At 41.6% G+C, this 17,979-nt stretch overlaps 1 protein-coding gene across 1 annotated transcript in view; it reads left to right on the top strand.

The window, feature by feature from the left end:
• The window catches only part of kif20ba (kinesin family member 20Ba), a 94,394-nt gene continuing 76,415 nt past the window's right edge, over positions 1-17,979 (top strand). Inside the window, 8 exon segments of the mRNA XM_084322114.1 lie at positions 1-112; positions 823-925; positions 4,849-4,938; positions 6,824-6,943; positions 10,171-10,309; positions 12,214-12,404; positions 12,406-12,421; positions 16,800-17,033. Coding sequence (XP_084178240.1) covers positions 824-925; positions 4,849-4,938; positions 6,824-6,943; positions 10,171-10,309; positions 12,214-12,404; positions 12,406-12,421; positions 16,800-17,033 — 892 coding nt within the window. The 5' untranslated portion in view covers positions 1-112; position 823.

Genomic DNA, 17,979 nt, shown 5'->3' on the forward strand with positions numbered 1-17,979 from the left:
CGGCTGTTCTGAAGACGAGCTGTTACTACTTACATGTCGGACGCGGCACGAACAACAAACAAACCACTCTGTTTCGGATCCAAATGTTTTCGAGATAACGTCACGTTGTCGAGTAAGTTTCTTCTCTTCTGAAAACGAATGGATGTTTTGCGAGTTCTGCTTATATTAAATTATTTCGCGTCAAATGTATTTGTTGGTGTCAAATTTGACAGAGAGGGCCACACTGCCAGCTTCCGGGTTCCCGGCTGTATTATTATTATTATTATGATATGATATGTAATGCATACATACGTCGTCAATAGAGCTAGCCAACTTATGTGCTTTTGGCTAACGTGAGTTAACGTTAACAACACTACCGACCCTCTGCCCCCCCCCCCACCTCCAATGTACAGTTTCTACGTCAAATGTATATACACTTTTTTCTGGACACTTTTGTATCACAAACCGTACTGTATTTGCAAATCTGATATGTCAAATGTATAGATGTAGCAGTACTGTCTATCTGTATGTCATGTGTGTGTCATATGTTATGATGAATTGAAAATGGGGGACCCTGATGTAAACAAGACGAAAGTCTTTCTCTGGTCTGCAACCCCTTAACAATTGTATGTATTGAGCTGTACTGTACTGTACCCATTCTGCAATCTGATAATAACCTTTTCAATCAATCAATGAAATGCCCACTAAATGGGGGACCCTGATGTAAACAAGACGAAAGTCTTTCTCTGGTCTGCATCCCCTTAACAATTGTGTGTATTGAACTGTACTGTGTATTGTACCCATTCTGCAATCTTGTTAAATAAAGTTTTCATTCATTCACAGGATGATGGAGTCATGTTTGAACAGCAATGTGATTGACTATAATGTGAACGTGGAGGATTTGAAGAAAGACCTGGGCCGGGAGTTGGGACTGGCAGATCCACAGGTACCGTTGATCGATCGATCGATTGATTGAACATTTTATTTAACAGATTGCAGAATGGGTCCAATACCAGTACGGCTCAATACACACAATTGTTAAGGGGATGCAGACCAGAGAAAGACTTTCGTCTTGTTTACATCAGGGTCCCCCATTTTCAATTCATCATAACATACATGACATACAGATAGACAGTGCTGCTACATCTATACATTTGTGACATACCAGATTTACAAATACAGTACTGTTTGTGATACAAAAAGAGTATACGCTCAACTGCCAGAAAACAAATGCTCGCCAATCGTTCGCAACTTAAATTAAGACGTGACATTCCTTTGTTGGCTTTGTCATTATTACACTTAGACTATCATGGTCGATGTTGCAATATTATTCAGTCGGTCGTTTTGTAAAGTGCAATGTTTATAAATCCCAGCACTGTTTGCATACTGGCTTCCGCTTTTCCTCAAACGGAGCCACGTAATAATCTGTGACACGATGGCTTTGCCATGCAGGTCATAGAAGATGTATAATATTAAGGCTGTCGATCGATTGATTAAACATTTTATTAGGAGATTGCAGAATGGGTACAATACAGTACGGCTCAATACACACAATTGTTAAGGGGATGCAGACCAGAGAAAGACTTTCGTCTTGTTTACATCAGGGTCCCCCATTTCAATTAATTCAGCTAGCTATGTTGATAGTATTGTTGCTACTAACTTACCTGTGAACAGCTCTCCATATGGAGGCCAGAGAACCATTAGCCTTTAGCTACATGGAAAACAATGCAATGTGTTGGAAAAAACATATACAAATTGTCATTCAATAAATGGGTTTAAAATACATCTGGAGGGGATCTTTAAGGTATTCCCTTTTGAGCGAATATGTTTTCATATCATCCTGTAGCCTGTAGCCTGTTGACGGTGAGTTGGAGACTGAAAGCCTGTGTGGATTTGTCATAGAATTATTTCACAGGATAGGTAGCCTAATTATAAACCAGAAAACATGCCCCATGCAACAACCATGGGTTACTGTCTCTGTGTGTACAAGCGTTGTTTCACCCGTCACTGTCTGTAAAATATATAGGATTTGTCTGGAGTCCTGACGTTCTGGGCGAGAATTATATTATGTTTTGGATATTCCCGGTAAGTTGATCAGGAAATGTTCTACCGTAGTTCTTATGCCATTGGTTCTCAGATACCCCTTTTACACCGGCAGGGCTCCGGTTCATGCTCCAGCTCCGTTCTGGAGCCTCTGAACCTTGGTGCTCTCTGGCGAACCAGCCCACGTTTACACCCATTTAAGCAGAACCAACATTCCACCGTGTCCGTCATCAACGGGGCGTTACTCAGGCGAGTCAGGCGGAGGTAAAAATAGTGCATGGATTAAGGCTTAGCGAGCCTCAACGCGTAAGCACACACACTCACTGTATACGTTTGAAATGAATTGTTCCAGCAAAGTAGGCTTCTATTATTCAAATTACTGTTTTAATGGGTATCATAGTAGGGATGGGTACCTCTTCACATTTGAACCGGTACCGGTACCTGTGAATCGATACCGGTACCCAACGGTACCTTTTTCCGGTACTTTAGTCTCAAGAAATTTAATTTACCTACCTCAGTCGTAAAAAAAAATCCAAACTTCAAATAACTACAATTTCGACAGTTTTCGGCTTGTCATTGCTCCGACTGCTTTGTTGTTGAATCAAGTCAAATCCTAGGTAAGCATATATTGTGCGTGTGAACGTTGACATGAAAAGAAAAAAGTAATTTTTTTTTTTTCCGGTTTCTCACTTGATTCGATACTCGGTAGTACCGACGTGTTTCGGTTCGGTGCCTCAAAAGTACCGAATTCGGTACCCATCCCTAGTATATAGTGCTGCCAACATTTTATCCAAGTGCAGGCAAACTCAAGTTCCTGTATTGGACTCTTGTTCGCGCGTGAGCCCGTTATAATTGCACTCCTGTTGGGTCGTTCGTTGGGTTGGTCAGAGTCATTAACTATGGCATCAGTGGATAACCCCAACCACCTGCATTTAAGCGATATTTTAATTACAGATACCCCAGTAATAACATTACTATTGAATTCAATACAATGCGTGCCTTCCTCCCGGTCACCAGCAACGACATGTATCAGCCAAATGCACATCGCAACATTAACTGAGTGGATTCCCTTTCTATTCACATAATTTGTGATGGAGCTTTGACAGCTACATGGGTGGTACGAGTCTATTGCTCGATCCATTTCCAATATATCACGATGGACCATGCCGGTGGCCAAAGACCCGTGGGTGGAGAGTGGAGACTAGAGGACTTGAATGTGCATGGGGATGACATGTGTGTTTTGTTCCACACTTAATTTGGGTCCCAATTTGCGGTACAAATCTAGGAGAATGTGTCTCGGGTAGCGGACTCTAGTTAATATTATGTTCTCTCAGCAAATAGATTGTCCTATCTCTGAAAACAGTTCCCCGCGGAGTGCAGGCAGTGCACCCCGGGCCCGTAGTATTCCTATAACGCTATATATAAACTATGCTGCATTTATTCGGAAAGAAAGACTTATTCCAAATGCTATTTATAGGGTTTGACAATAATTACACTACTGTCGCTATTTTACAATTAACTATAATGAATTACATGTCATACCGAACACGTCGGTCAAACTAATGCACGAAAGCTTATTGCCACGTTGCAGTCTTCATATTCTACCGCTGGGCGCCAGGTACGCATGGTCTGAGCTGTGCGTAGAGATATACGCACAAAGTCAAGCACACGTTCAAATTGATAAGTCCCACACTTTGCTTAGAAATTATCGTACGCACGGGTTACGCACATATCTGTGCGTACGCACCATTGATAAATGAGGGCCCAGGTGATGCAAAACAAACACTATTCGGTACATACTAGGTGTGCCTCCCAGAACGCATGTAGGAAGTGCCGAATTCATAAAGGTGGGACTGCTACCAGTGCACCTCAGGGTTGAACAGGTGAAACTGAACCACATGTTCAATACTGTAGTTAGTAAATAGTACAGCCCCAAGGCCCAAGCTATCTGAAGTATCGGATCAATATGGTCCATACTAGGATGGGCATTCTAAAGCAAAATCCAGATCGATTGATCGCATGCTATACTCTATTGATCGTGTATTACTCGAAAAGGGAAAAAAAAATATATATATATATATATTTGATTATTTTCAAAAAGAAATTATTAAAATGTTTTACTTATTTTTGTTAATTCACGTATATATGTTTAAGGAAACCAACAAACGGTTATAATCGTACACATACATGTGAAAAGATATGTAAAAAAATATATATATAATAAAAATTTCATAAAAATTTATAATTTCGATACTTGTTAAAAAAAAATTCTCATAGCTACGAGTGATTACTCATGCCCATCCCTATTCCATACGCAGCATGGGCACGATACCAGGGCCAGTATTCGCTCTTGTAAGGTGCCGCGGGTCAAGTAAAAAATGTCTCGGAGCAAATTTTTCTACACCGGTATCTCAATGTGGAACTTAGGATAAAACTGTCAGGTTCTAGAGAGGAATATTTAAAGGTCAGGTTCGCTCATATCTCTGGGGTAAAGTGGCCGGATAGCTGTCGGGTCATACATGTATTGTTGTTTTAATTATGGTATAAGAAATGCGCTATTTTATGGTATTTGGTCAGGATGATATTGACTTGTTTTTAGAATATGGATTTGTTGTATTGGATTTTGTATTTTGCTTCATGTGTTTTTATTATGTTATTTGTATTATGTATCCTTTGGTCAGAAGTTACATCGGGGACCATGCTGGAAATAAGTGTTGTCACTTTTGCATGTCATCCCTTGGATTTGTTGTGTCTTTGGGATCCATAAATAAAATCAATCAATCAATCCTTCACTCTGGTTGTGGGCTTCACCTGAATGTCCTGCAGAACGCTCTCCTGGGGGAGAAGGAACACCTGCAAGTGTACCTGCGCATCCGGCCACTCACGGCAGCAGAGAGCGACGATGGAGAGGCACAGGTACGACGGAAAAATACCACCTGAATTGTAGTGCTGCTCGCTTATGGCAAAAATCATCACTATTATTTAACACGACTACTCATTGACTTTGGAAATCTTGCATTTATATCAACACTACTGTCTAGTGCGGTAGTGAAAGGGTTAACAATGGATTACATTTTAAAATATAATTCAGCTGGAAAACTAAAACACTAAAAGGCATGACCTGGATAAAAATGACCTAGTTCAAAAACATGACCCGGCTAAAGTCGACTTATCTTGTTTTCATAATTGTTGGAAGCCAAAATATAATTTGATTATTTGCCCAGCCCTACTTTTTTTTTGATCCACTTTTTCTCCCATTTTTCTATATTTTTCTCCCATCCCAATTTCGTATCATCCAATTCAACCCTCCCCTGTCACGAACGCTGTTTCTTGCCTCCCACAAGCCGGCTGCAATGTGGACTAAGTCATACATAGCACAAGTCCCCTCCGGTACTTGAGGTAACAGCAGTCGCATCTTTTCACCTGCGCAGCTCGATCTCTGTGTCGAGGAGTAACGCGTGGGAGGCTCACGCTGCCCCCGACACTTCCTGATTCTACTGCGCAGGCGCACCAACCGACTTGTAGGAGTCGCTTGTTCACAACGTTCGATCCCCACCCTTCAGTTTTCCCTCCCCGTAATACGGCCAATGTGTATTACTGCGGACGACCAGCTAAACTGAAAACAATGTGGAGAGCTGGATTCGAACACGCGAATCCTAGCGTCACCTAGCCGCCCACTTGCCCAGCCCTACTTAATCATTCTGTTCTGCCCTCAACAACCTATCTGACTGCCATGGGTTTTCTCAGGGTTATTCATAATCGCAATTTATCCTTTTGCTTATTATGGCTGTTTTTCCTTTTTAACACTTTCAGTGCCCACGACGACAAATATAGTTTTATTTGTTTATTAGCGATCTGATTTCATATTTCATCAACCGAGTCTCCCGTTGGTACAGCAGCTCCTCCAGCAGCTCAGAATGGAAAAAAGCGCCCCCTATCGTCTATCCCTGTGTAACTGCAGGTCAGTCGCTTAGATAAGCGTGATCGATATTTGGAATGGCGATCAGGAATTGGAATGATCTTTTTGGGGAACATCTGATCTGAGGTAAGGAATCTATTTTACCAGTCTTGGGATAATCAGAGTTGTATTCGCTGAGATCTCAGTGTTTGCCCTATGTGTGTGCGCAATCGCTGATGAGGAAATCGGAGAATCGATTTTTCAGCTCGCGTCTCTAGCGTGCATACGTACACATATACCATAGATTAGACACAATTTAAAACATAGATTAGGCGTTTTTAACGCTAACATTGAAGTGGATGGTGGGCATTCAACCGGTAAATCAAGGTTAAGCAAGGGCTCTGAAAGTGTTAAGGGAGGCCTAGTTGCAGAGAAAAACCCCAAGTGCTTGTCCTACCCTACCCTATCCTACCTTACCCTATCCTAAATGGCACATGTCATTTTGCCATCATCTTGGTTTCCTATCTTAACCTCCCTGGACATGCTAACTACTGTGATCAAATTCCTTGTTCTACTTATAATGCCTATTTGTCAAGGTTTTTCCAAGAGTGGAATTGGTTTCTGATTCTGACCAATAACTGCCAGACAAAATCTACGTTTAGTAAAATTGATAGTAGTGTGTAGATATCATTATGTCCATGGTAGGACATGGGTATCTGAGGACATTATGAATTTGGTAGCGTCTGTGTGTGTGGGTGAGTGTGTTTACTAGTTTGTGTGAAATCTGCGCATTATCTCACAAACTATAGGGCCGATCACCCTGTGATTTGGCACAGAAAGTTAGAGGCATAATCTGTCATGAAGGAAAACATATTGTCCTATATGTGTGTGTGTGTGTTTTAGGACTGCGTTACCATCGAGCCCCCCAACATGGTGCTGCTCAAGGCCCCCAGTTCCTCCCTGTCAGCCAGGCTCAGTGACAAGTCAGCTCTTCAGACTGGACAGCGCTTTCAGTTCTCACAGGTTGGTGTTGGTTCACGTTCAGCTCATTGAGTTCAACATTTAAGGGAAACTTGCACTTAATTTGTTAGAGATGGGCTTTTGTTTCATAATAGTTGTATCATAACATGTTCATGCCAAAGGTTTTTCAGTATTAGAAGAATTTTTTTTAATATCCTACTAGTTGATTTGATTGATTATAACATTTGGATTACAATTTAGCTGACTCTTTTATCCAAAGCGATGTACAGATTGTGAACATGTCATGGATGTATTTAACACATTGAGTGCCACGCCCCTTCCGGGAAGTGACCCCTTCCTTGCCGTCCATTAAACCCATGTAAGCGTAGTTGTAGTTTGTAGAGCTAAACCTATATTTTATAGTAGCGCTATGGGTGTAATAACACCCTCGAGTCTCAGTGAGCTGCTTCTGGTCAATGTGCAAAAACAGATTATTTTTTCATCCGTACATTTCCGTTTTATACAGTTTTGAATATGAACATAGTCCGGCCTAGGGCTGCAACTAACGATTATTTTGGTAGTCGACTAATCTGTCGATTATTTCTTCGATTAGTCGACTAATCTAACGATTATTTCTGTCACACCCTCCTCTCTGCTTCCTGTGGGCGCGGCTCCTTTTCCGGGCTCTTAGCAGACTTCTTAGCTTAACATAACAGACCGACAGTAAGTTTGGGGGAACTAATGGGATAACTGGGGGTGCAACAAAAGTGCAACTAGGGCTAAAAACACAATGAAATAAAATAATAATAAATAATATATCCTTCTTAGCCGACTTCTTAGCTTAACATCCCAGGGAACTAGTGGGATAACTGGGGATGTTGTTTGCTCCTGACAAGAGTCTCAAAGTCTGGGGTGATGATGGTAGACAAAGCAACTCTGAGGTCATGCTCAATGTCCAATCTGTTCCTCTGCTTTGTCTTCAGCTGGACCAGAGCTGAGAAGCCACTTTCACAAAGATAGTGCAAAAAGAAAAAAAAATGAATACGCCGCATCGACGCAACAATTCGGCGTTGACGAGTTTTTATGATCGACGTCATTGATTATGTCGACTCATCGTTGCAGCCCTAGTCCGGCCGCTTCTGAGCAATTCCAGGGAAAAGACACGGAAATAGCGTTTTTGTGTAATTCAATAAACACATTGTCATTTTTCGCCTGATTATCGGATCTCCCTGAAATCAACGATAGATCATCATTATCCTTCGTCGTGCACGCATGCAATGTGATTTAGACCGATTTCACTTCAACATGCGGGCGGGGTCAGTAGTCCAAACCATCCCTACAAGCGTGTGTTTTGCCAGTGTTTAGGACCCGCCCCCACGCCGCAGCTCGGTAGGGAAAATAAACTAACCCGTTTCTAACAAGGTGCAATAATGCCAGAAGGCGTTAGAGGGCGGTATAAGACCGTCTGACACACTCGGAACAGTATGCACAAGGTGCCCCGCTGAATTATGAATGGCAATGGCGAATAAAAGAAATACCGCGACAGAAACGTAGATCTACGTTTTTTGGCAATCAATGTGTTAAAGGGATAATTCAGATTTTTGGAACCCTAACCCAGTGGTTCTAAAACCTCCATGTCAAGGACCACCTTAGCCCCACTGTAACTGAGGGGTACAATTCCCTGACTGTATTACTAGATATGATACTTACTACCACTACCTTTGTACTTAATATTCGGCCACCCAGTACTCGGCATAAATATATTATGATGAACACTGTCACGTAGATGAAACGGATCCAACACAAATGTACGAATTAGAAATAGGTCTTTATTTCTACACAGCGATGGTGTGTAGAGCAAGCACTTAATCAAATCAATCACATTTATGAATGGGAATTAGTATGCACTTTTATGGCAAGAGTATTCGTCAGTATATCAATAGAGAATGTCCAATCTCTGAAGGCGCAGGTGGTACATATACGACCTGGAATAGTTTAAGGAATAACAGCAATGATACTTTAATGATTATAGGCTGGATACACTAGGGGGGGTTAATCCGGTCGCTTGTAAGCCGACAGGAGTAGGAAGGGGGGGGGGGGGTAGAATCCGGCTGCCTCATCCGGCCAAGGGTATCCCAGGTGAACCCACTGTAGTGCCGTTCAATGCGCCGGCGATCCTTGGACCACAGATGAAAGCAGGTGGACTCTCTGTGAGCCGGCTCTCTCCGGTCCACGGGGGAGAGACGTGAAGCGACCTCGTCTTGCAGAGCGTCTCCTCACCTTGCGTCCTCTCCAGGGGGGGGGGTTCCAACACACGGCAGTGTCAGGGGTCTTTATCCATGGAATAATCAACGTATACAAAGCATAATCCGTGCCGGGGAAGGCGGGCTGTCGTCGGTAGAATAATCCGGTATACAGGTCCACTCGCTCGTCGGCTCTGGGGCTCCTCGGGTGCAGCTTCACGTGGTGTCAACCACCCTGGATAAGCAGCCAGTTCTCTGCCAGAAACGATGGGGTACTGACTACGGTAGTATTCTCACCGCACGAAGCACTATATATTAACAGACTATTATTAGCTTAATAGACTACGTCCAACTCGACGATATAGTGCCAAATATGACTATTCAAATATTAATATACACGATGTCTCAATACCGATAGTAAGCCGAACTTGGCCTTACTCCCACACGTGGCGTCGCGGGGAGGCTTTACGTCTGTGACTCTATTGGAGGGTAAGAAACTGGACTGAAAAGGAAGTCCTACTTTAGTAGCGCAGTATATATACGCACTATGAACAAATAGTCCCATTAGTGGTGCGGTAGCCAGATTCCTACGCGGAACTAGGACTTGTTCGTACATGTTGAGCGGTACGTTTGAACTGGGTCTGGGAGGTATGGCAGCCTGGCACCAAGGTCTCGACCAATAGTAGAATGGAGACTATTATGGGATGTTCAGTAGGCTAGAATGGATATTCAATGCATATTGTACAAGGAATATACAAGGGATATCAAGGAATATTAGAGAATATACAAATACAATTAAATATATATATATAATAAATATATATATTCGGTTTAATCTGGCCCTTCACAACACCCACCCTAGACGACTGTGATTGGTTGGAGAAATGCAATCAATCCAGAACTTTTTTTTTTTTTTTTTTTTCATATTTTTATTTAATTTCATAGCTAATAGTTTTTGTTGTTGCTGCCGTCTTCAGCGTTAACAGATTTTCCCATCAAAACTAGCAAGTGATTCCTCCTCCTGTCTCCGGTTTGAACTCCACACAGGTGTACGGACCAAGGACCAGCCAGAAAGAGCTGTTCGAGGGCACCATGAATAGTCTGGTCAAAGACGTCCTGGACGGTGACAACTCTCTAGTCTTCACCTACGGCGTCACCAACTCTGGGAAGACATTCACATTTCTAGGTCAGTTCAACTGTTTTGTTTTTGTGTATTTATTGAAAACTGTGCTCAAGTTCGCGAGCACAAAGCAAACTGAGACCGACGGTAGGGCAGCATGTGGTAGTCTACACCCTCCCCAGACTGACGGTAAGGCAGCATGTGGTAGTCTACACCCTCCCCAGACCAACGGTAAGGCAGCATGTGGTAGTCTACACCCTCCCCAGTTTGACGGTAGTGCAGCATGTGGTAGTCTACACTCTCCCCAGACCGACAGTAGGGCATCATGTGATAGTCTACACCCTCCCCAGACTGACGGTAGGGCAGCATGTAGTCTACACCCTCCCCAGACTGATGGTAGGGCAACATGTGGTACTAGTCTACCACCTCCCCAGACCGACGGTAAGGCAGCATGTGGTAGTCTACCACCTCCCCAGACCGACGGTAAGGCAGCATGTGGTAGTCTACACCCTCACCAGACCGATGGTAGGGCAGCATGTGGTAGTCTACACCCTCCCCAGACAGACAATAGGGCATTATGTGGTAGTCTACACCCTCCCCAGACTGACAGTAGGGCAGCATGTGGTAGTCTACACCCTCCCCAGACCGACAGTAGGGCAGCATGTGTGGTAGTCTACACCCTCCCCAGACCAACAGTAGGGCATTGTGTGGTAGTCTACACCCTCCCCAGACAGACTGTAGGCCAGCATGTGGTAGTCTGCACCCTCCCCAGACCAACAGTAGGGCAGCATGTGGTAGTCTACACCCTCCCCAGACAGACAGTAGGGCAGCATGTGGTAGTCTACACCCTCCCCAGACTAACAGTAGGGCAGCATGTGGTAGTCTACACCCTCCCCAGACAGACAATAGGGCATTATGTGGTAGTCTACACCCTCCCCAGACCGACAGTAGGGCAGCATGTGGTAGTCTACACCCTCCCCAGACAGACAATAGGGCAGCATGTGGTAGTCTACACCCTCCCCAGACAGACACTAGGGCATTATGTGGTAGTCTACACCCTCCCCAGACTGACGGTAAGGCAGCATGTGGTAGTCTACACCCTCCCCAGACAGACAATAGGGCATTATGTGGTAGTCTACAGTCTACACCAGGGGTGCCCAGCCTTTTTTGAACCAATATCTACTTTTTAATTTACCACCTAGCCGAGAGCTACCAGCCAAAATTGTATATTGTAAGCCGTCATTTGAGGCTTTATAAAAGCAGCATAATGAACACAAATCTGTCAGTGCCGAGTCCGACTTCATCTTAAATAACAAACAGCATTGCTTGTTGTAGTTAACAAGGAGAGGCAGAGTTAATTTTGATTTTTTTTTTTTTTTATTATCTAATTTTATTAATCGAGATCTACTTGAAATCAGCCCGCGATCTACCTGTCGATCACGATCGACTGGTTTGGCACCACTGGTCTACACCCTCCCCAGACAGACAATAGGGCATTATGTGGTAGTCTACACCCTCCCCAGACTGGCAGCATGCAGTAGTCTACACTCTCCCCAGACCGACAGTAGGGCAGCCCAAAGCCCAGGTAGGGAATTGGCATAATGACTAAATTGGGGGATGGGAGCAAATGATAAAGGCAAAAAAACTCTTACTATAAGTACATCTGTGCAATTTCATTGACTTTTTTTTCCTGTCCGATTTCTTCATTGACTTTCATTCAAATTAGACAGGAAAAAGTCACTGAAATGTGACTGATCTGTACTTACTTGGCAAACATTTTAATGGGTCCTTCTACATGACTGCATGTGGGAAACACAATTTGACAGATCTGTCATTGAAATTAACTCTTGTCAACAAAGTCCTAGTCGAGGACAGGCCTAGCCGCGAGCGTGCCAGGACAAACTCCTAACCACTTTGTATGGCATAGTAATAATAATAATAATAATAATAAGTGTTGTCCTGTTCACCAGGTCCAGATGCGGATGTGGGGATCCTGCCCAGGTCTCTGAACGTGATCTTCAGCAGCATAGCGGAGCGCGTCTACACTCACATGAGCATCAAGCCACAGCGCTGCAGGGACTTCATCAAGCTCACTAAGGAGCAGCAGGCTGAGGAGGCCATCAGCAAGAGGAAACTCTTCAGACAACTCAAAGAGGTAGCTCACCACCTGGATTAGCTGTGACTAAGGCTGTCCCCGAAGCCTGCTTTTGGGATTCGAACTTCGTCAGGGTTTTTCGAACGGACGTTCGAACCTTCGTTTTTAATAATATATTTTTTTAATCGTTTTTTTTTAATTATTATTATTTTTTATATATATCCTCAAACTAAATCCTCAATTTGAATAAAGTGATTAATCTGAATAAATTAGTCTTTCTTTTATTAAATCAACTTTCCAGACCCAGCCCAGGGAGAAGCCCCAGCCCAACTAAATTAACTTTCTAATGAATATAACTAATCAGTTTATTTTAATACTATAATATTAGTGTAGCCTAATCTTTATCTGCAACTGTGAAGAAAACCCCCATTGGTTTAAACAGAATGAATGAATAGAATTTATTAAAAAAAAAAAAATGAATAAAAAAGATAAAATTTGAATGTTGATTTAGAATTCGAATGCCAACATAACGAATGTTTGGGCTCAGCCCTAGCTGCGACCAGCGACTTCGGGTTCCTGAGAAGCGCTTTACAAATACAATGAATTATATGTCACTCTGTTGTTTGGTCCACAACAATGTCTCCACTCTCTAGCGGCCACAGCTTTCACCCTAGGAGGCTCAACTTTGGCATGGAGGTCAAGTGTGTGCGCGCGTGTTCATGCCGATTATCGTCTACAGTTAAATTTTAAACAAATACCATCAGTTTGCGGTCATTGGCCAAAAATGATATACACATGCAGCAAACCAAGTCGCTTTGATTTATAGCATGTTATATGCTTATTGTTATCAGACTTTAGTTTTGGGGAAAATATCCGATGCTGATATCCCATACCAGTATCGGTGCATCCCCGATAAGACTGTTATCATGTACGATAATTGTCAGACAGTCTTTGTCGTCTGAGGAACACCGCTAATGGTTCAATTGCATAACTGTTACCGGTAGGGTGCTTGCCACTGTGATACGGTGGGGTTATATCTTTCTGTGGGTATTAATGTGATTTTAATATGCAGGTCCTTTAGTGCAGCTCTTATAGTTTGTATTAATGTGACTTTAATATGCAGGTCCTTTAGTGCAGCTCTTATAGTTTGTATTAATGTGACTTTAATATGCAGGTCCTTTAGTGCAGCTCTTATAGTTTGTATTAATGTGACTTTAATATGCAGGTCCTTTAGTGCAGCTCTTATAGTTTGTATTAATGTGACTTTAATATGCAGGTCCTTTAGTGCAGCTCTTATAGTTTGTATTAATGTGACTTTAATATGCAGGTTATTTAGTGCAGCTCTTATAGTTTGTATTAATGTGACTTTAATATGCAGGTTATTTAGTGCAGCTCTTATAGTTTGTATTAATGTGACTTTAATATGCAGGTCCTTTAGTGCAGCTCTTATTGTTTGTATTAATGTGACTTTAATATGCAGGTTCTTTAGTGCAGCTCTTATAGTTTGTATTAATGTGACTTTAATATGCAGGTCCTTTAGTGCAGCTCTTATTGTTTGTATTAATGTGACTTTAATATCCAGGTCCTTTAGTGCAGCTCTGCTCTTATAGTTTGTATTAATGTGACTTTAATATGCAGGTCCTTTAGTGCAGCTCTTATAGTTTGTATTCATGTGACTTTAATATGCAGGTTATTTAGTGCAGCTCTTATAGTTTGTATTAATGTGACTTTAATATGCAGGTTATTTAGTGCAGCTCTTATAGTTTGTATTCATGTGACTTTAATATGCAGGTCCTTTAGTGCAGCTCTTATAGTTTGTATTAATGTGACTTTAATATGCAGGTCCTTTAGTGCAGCTCTTATAGTTTGTATTCATGTGACTTTAATATGCAGGTTATTTAGTGCAGCTCTTATAGTTTGTATTCATGTGACTTTAATATGTAGGTTATTTAGTGCAGCTCTTATAGTTTGTATTAATGTGACTTTAATATGCAGGTCCTTTAGTGCAGCTCTTATAGTTTGTATTAATGTGACTTTAATATGCAGGTCCTTTAGTGCAGCTCTTATAGTTTGTATTAATGTGACTTTAATATGCAGGTCCTTTAGTGCAGCTCTTATAGTTTGTATTAATGTGACTTTAATATGCAGGTTATTTAGTGCAGCTCTTATAGTTTGTATTCATGTGACTTTAATATGCAGGTCCTTTAGTGCAGCTCTTATAGTTTGTATTAATGTGACTTTAATATGCAGGTCCTTTAGTGCAGCTCTTATAGTTTGTATTAATGTGACTTTAATATGCAGGTTATTTAGTGCAGCTCTTATTGTTTGTATTAATGTGACTTTAATATGCAGGTCCTTTAGTGCAGCTCTTATAGTTTGTATTAATGTGACTTTAATATGCAGGTTCTTTAGTGCAGCTCTTATAGTTTGTATTAATGTGACTTTAATATGCAGGTTCTTTAGTGCAGCTCTTATAGTTTGTATTAATGTGACTTTAATATGCAGGTCCTTTAGTGCAGCTCTTATAGTTTGTATTCATGTGACTTTAATATGCAGGTCCTTTAGTGCAGCTCTTATAGTTTGTATTAATGTGACTTTAATATGCAGGTCCTTTAGTGCAGCTCTTATAGTTTGTATTCATGTGACTTTAATATGCAGGTTATTTAGTGCAGCTCTTATAGTTTGTATTAATGTGACTTTAATATGCAGGTCCTTTAGTGCAGCTCTTATAGTTTGTATTAATGTGACTTTAATATGCAGGTTCTTTAGTGCAGCTCTTATAGTTTGTATTCATGTGACTTTAATATGCAGGTCCTTTAGTGCAGCTCTTATTGTTTGTATTAATGTGACTTTAATATGCAGGTCCTTTAGTGCAGCTCTTATAGTTTGTATTAATGTGACTTTAATATGCAGGTTCTTTAGTGCAGCTCTTATAGTTTGTATTAATGTGACTTTAATATGTAGGTTATTTAGTGCAGCTCTTATTGTTTGTATTAATGTGACTTTAATATGTAGGTCCTTTAGTGCAGCTCTTATTGTTTGTATTAATGTGACTTTAATATGCAGGTTATTTAGTGCAGCTCTTATTGTTTGTATTAATGTGACTTTAATATGCAGGTTATTTAGTGCAGCTCTTATAGTTTGTATTAATGTGATTTTAATATGCAGGTCCTTTAGTGCAGCTCTTATTGTTTGTATTCATGTGACTTTAATATGCAGGTTCTTTAGTGCAGCTCTTATAGTTTGTATTAATGTGACTTTAATATGCAGGTCCTTTAGTGCAGCTCTTATTGTTTGTATTAATGTGACTTTAATATGCAGGTCCTTTAGTGCAGCTCTTATAGTTTGTATTAATGTGACTTTAATATGCAGGTCCTTTAGTGCAGCTCTTATAGTTTGCCACCTTCTCTCTCCATACTCAACAGAGTGATACTCAGAAGAGTGCCGTCTCCCAGATGAGTTCCACCAGCAAGAGCTCCCTTGAAGGCAAGATCTCTTTAGTTCTCGGCTTGTTTTTCTTTTGGATGGATATATTAGAGCCTCCGGTTTGATTTGAACAGGTCTCGTTTTCCATACGGAAAGAGTTAAATGTTTGCCATTCTCCGAGACACTGACCTGGGGGCTAAATACCAGTTGAGCAGTTATGTATTGAGGCTGCAAGCAACGTTAAAATGAACTCAAGCGGAGTTGAAACGTTATATCCCCCAGATCACCTGCCTCTACCAATATTGCTTGTCTACCAATTTCACATGTCTACCAATAGCGTCCGTTATGCAGTGTTGAATACTTGTCTGATATATTTGGGCCATGTTTGACGCTAAGCTCACTGTAATCAATGTTTTGAGATATGCCCTGGCCTACATCAATTCGGCTTGTATCTGGCAACAATTGGGTGGAAATTATCAATAAAATAGATGCAGGCTCCATGTAGCAGTAAACTTTTTTTTTTTTTTTAAAGAAATGTAAACATTGTTTCAGTATGTACAAAATATTATGTACAAAGCGTATCATCATAGAAATGTGTTTTATTTATACAGATAACGTCATCTGTAATATAGTGTTTCGGCCATAACAGGAATGCTAATATCTAGGGATGTCCGATATTGGCATTCAAATGTGATATCGAAAAATATCGGTATCTGTTTAATTTTTTTTAATTTTTTTTTATAACATTTATTTACCCAGGCAAGCAAGTAAGAACAAATTCTGATTTTATTTATTGTCAAAAGTATGCATAATGTTGTGTTAATTCCACAACAAGAGATATGTAATGTTAATTACCTGAACCTATTCCATTTTTTGGCGGGGGAAACCCTGCATACATCGGTATCGGTTGATATCGGAAATTAAGAGTTGGACAATATCGGTATATCTGTATCGGTAAAAAAGCCAATATCGAGCATCCCTACTAATATCGGTATGTATTGGTACCAGCTCTATACTGTACCCCCGGCGTGACAGTGAATTTTGACTTCCTAACAACAGGCGCGCTGGAGATGGAGGGGCCGGCGACGGCAGCGGAGGAACGTGTCAGTCTGGAGGTGGACGCCCACACAAAGTTCTCCGTGTGGGTGTCCTTCTGCGAGATCTACAACGAGAACATCCACGACCTGCTGGAGCCCGTGCCCACCGGCGCGCTGAAGAGGACCACCCTGCGCCTCTTCCAGGACATCAAGGGAAACTCCTTCGTCAAGGGTCTGTTGTTCGTTTACTCGTTCACCCGTTTAATAAACCCTTTCACTGCGCCACACGACGGAAGGTTAACCCTTTTACTATCACACAACCCGACGGTCGCCGGCTGTAGTTGTGTGGCAGTGCGAGGGTTTTAACCCTTCTGTTAATTGTCGCAGTGAAAGGGTTAACCGTTTTGGTAGTGCGGCGGTGAAAGGGTTAAACCCTTCGCCCACATTTATGCATTTTATTATATATACACAGTATATGCGGTCTTTAAATAGTGTCGTTATTCAAATAATAATTATACCACCGTTAGTTCAGACCACATATATCATGGTTATCTACCTGATCTAAAATTAGATTATAATCTCCTGTATGGTGAAAATTAACAGTGTTTTCCTTCCCGTTCACCATCATTTTGTCCTTTTAACATGATGATGGTGGTGATGGGTTGAGGGGGGAACATTGCGTTTTACAGAAGGATCACCTGTTTTGTTAACTGACCAGTTAAAGATGGGTTTCTGTGGAAGATTTACAAAACATTTCTAAATTATACATCACGCCTGTAAAATGCTGTATATGGTCGGATCTGTGTTGGGTGTATAACATGTGTGTCTGTCTGGTCAGATCTGTGGTGGGTGTATAACATGTGTGTCTGTCTGGTCAGATCTGTGGTGGGTGTATAACATGTGTGTCTGTCTGGTCAGATCTGTGGTGGGTGTATAACACGTGTGTCTGTCTGGTCAGATCTGTGTTGGGTGTATAACATGTGTGTGTCTGGTCAGATCTGTGTTTGGTGTATAACATGCATCTGTGTGTCTGGTCAGATCTCTGGTGGGTGTATAACATGTCTGGTCAGATCTGTGGTGGGTGTATAACATGTGTGTCTGGTCAGATCTGTGGTGGGTGTATAACATGTCTGGTCAGATCTGTGTGTGGGTGTATAACATGTCTGGTCAGATCTGTG

The sequence above is a fragment of the Notolepis coatsorum genome, assembly GCF_963971535.1.
Source record: "Notolepis coatsorum genome assembly, chromosome: 9".
NCBI classification, from domain to species: Eukaryota; Metazoa; Chordata; class Actinopteri; order Aulopiformes; family Paralepididae; genus Notolepis; species Notolepis coatsorum.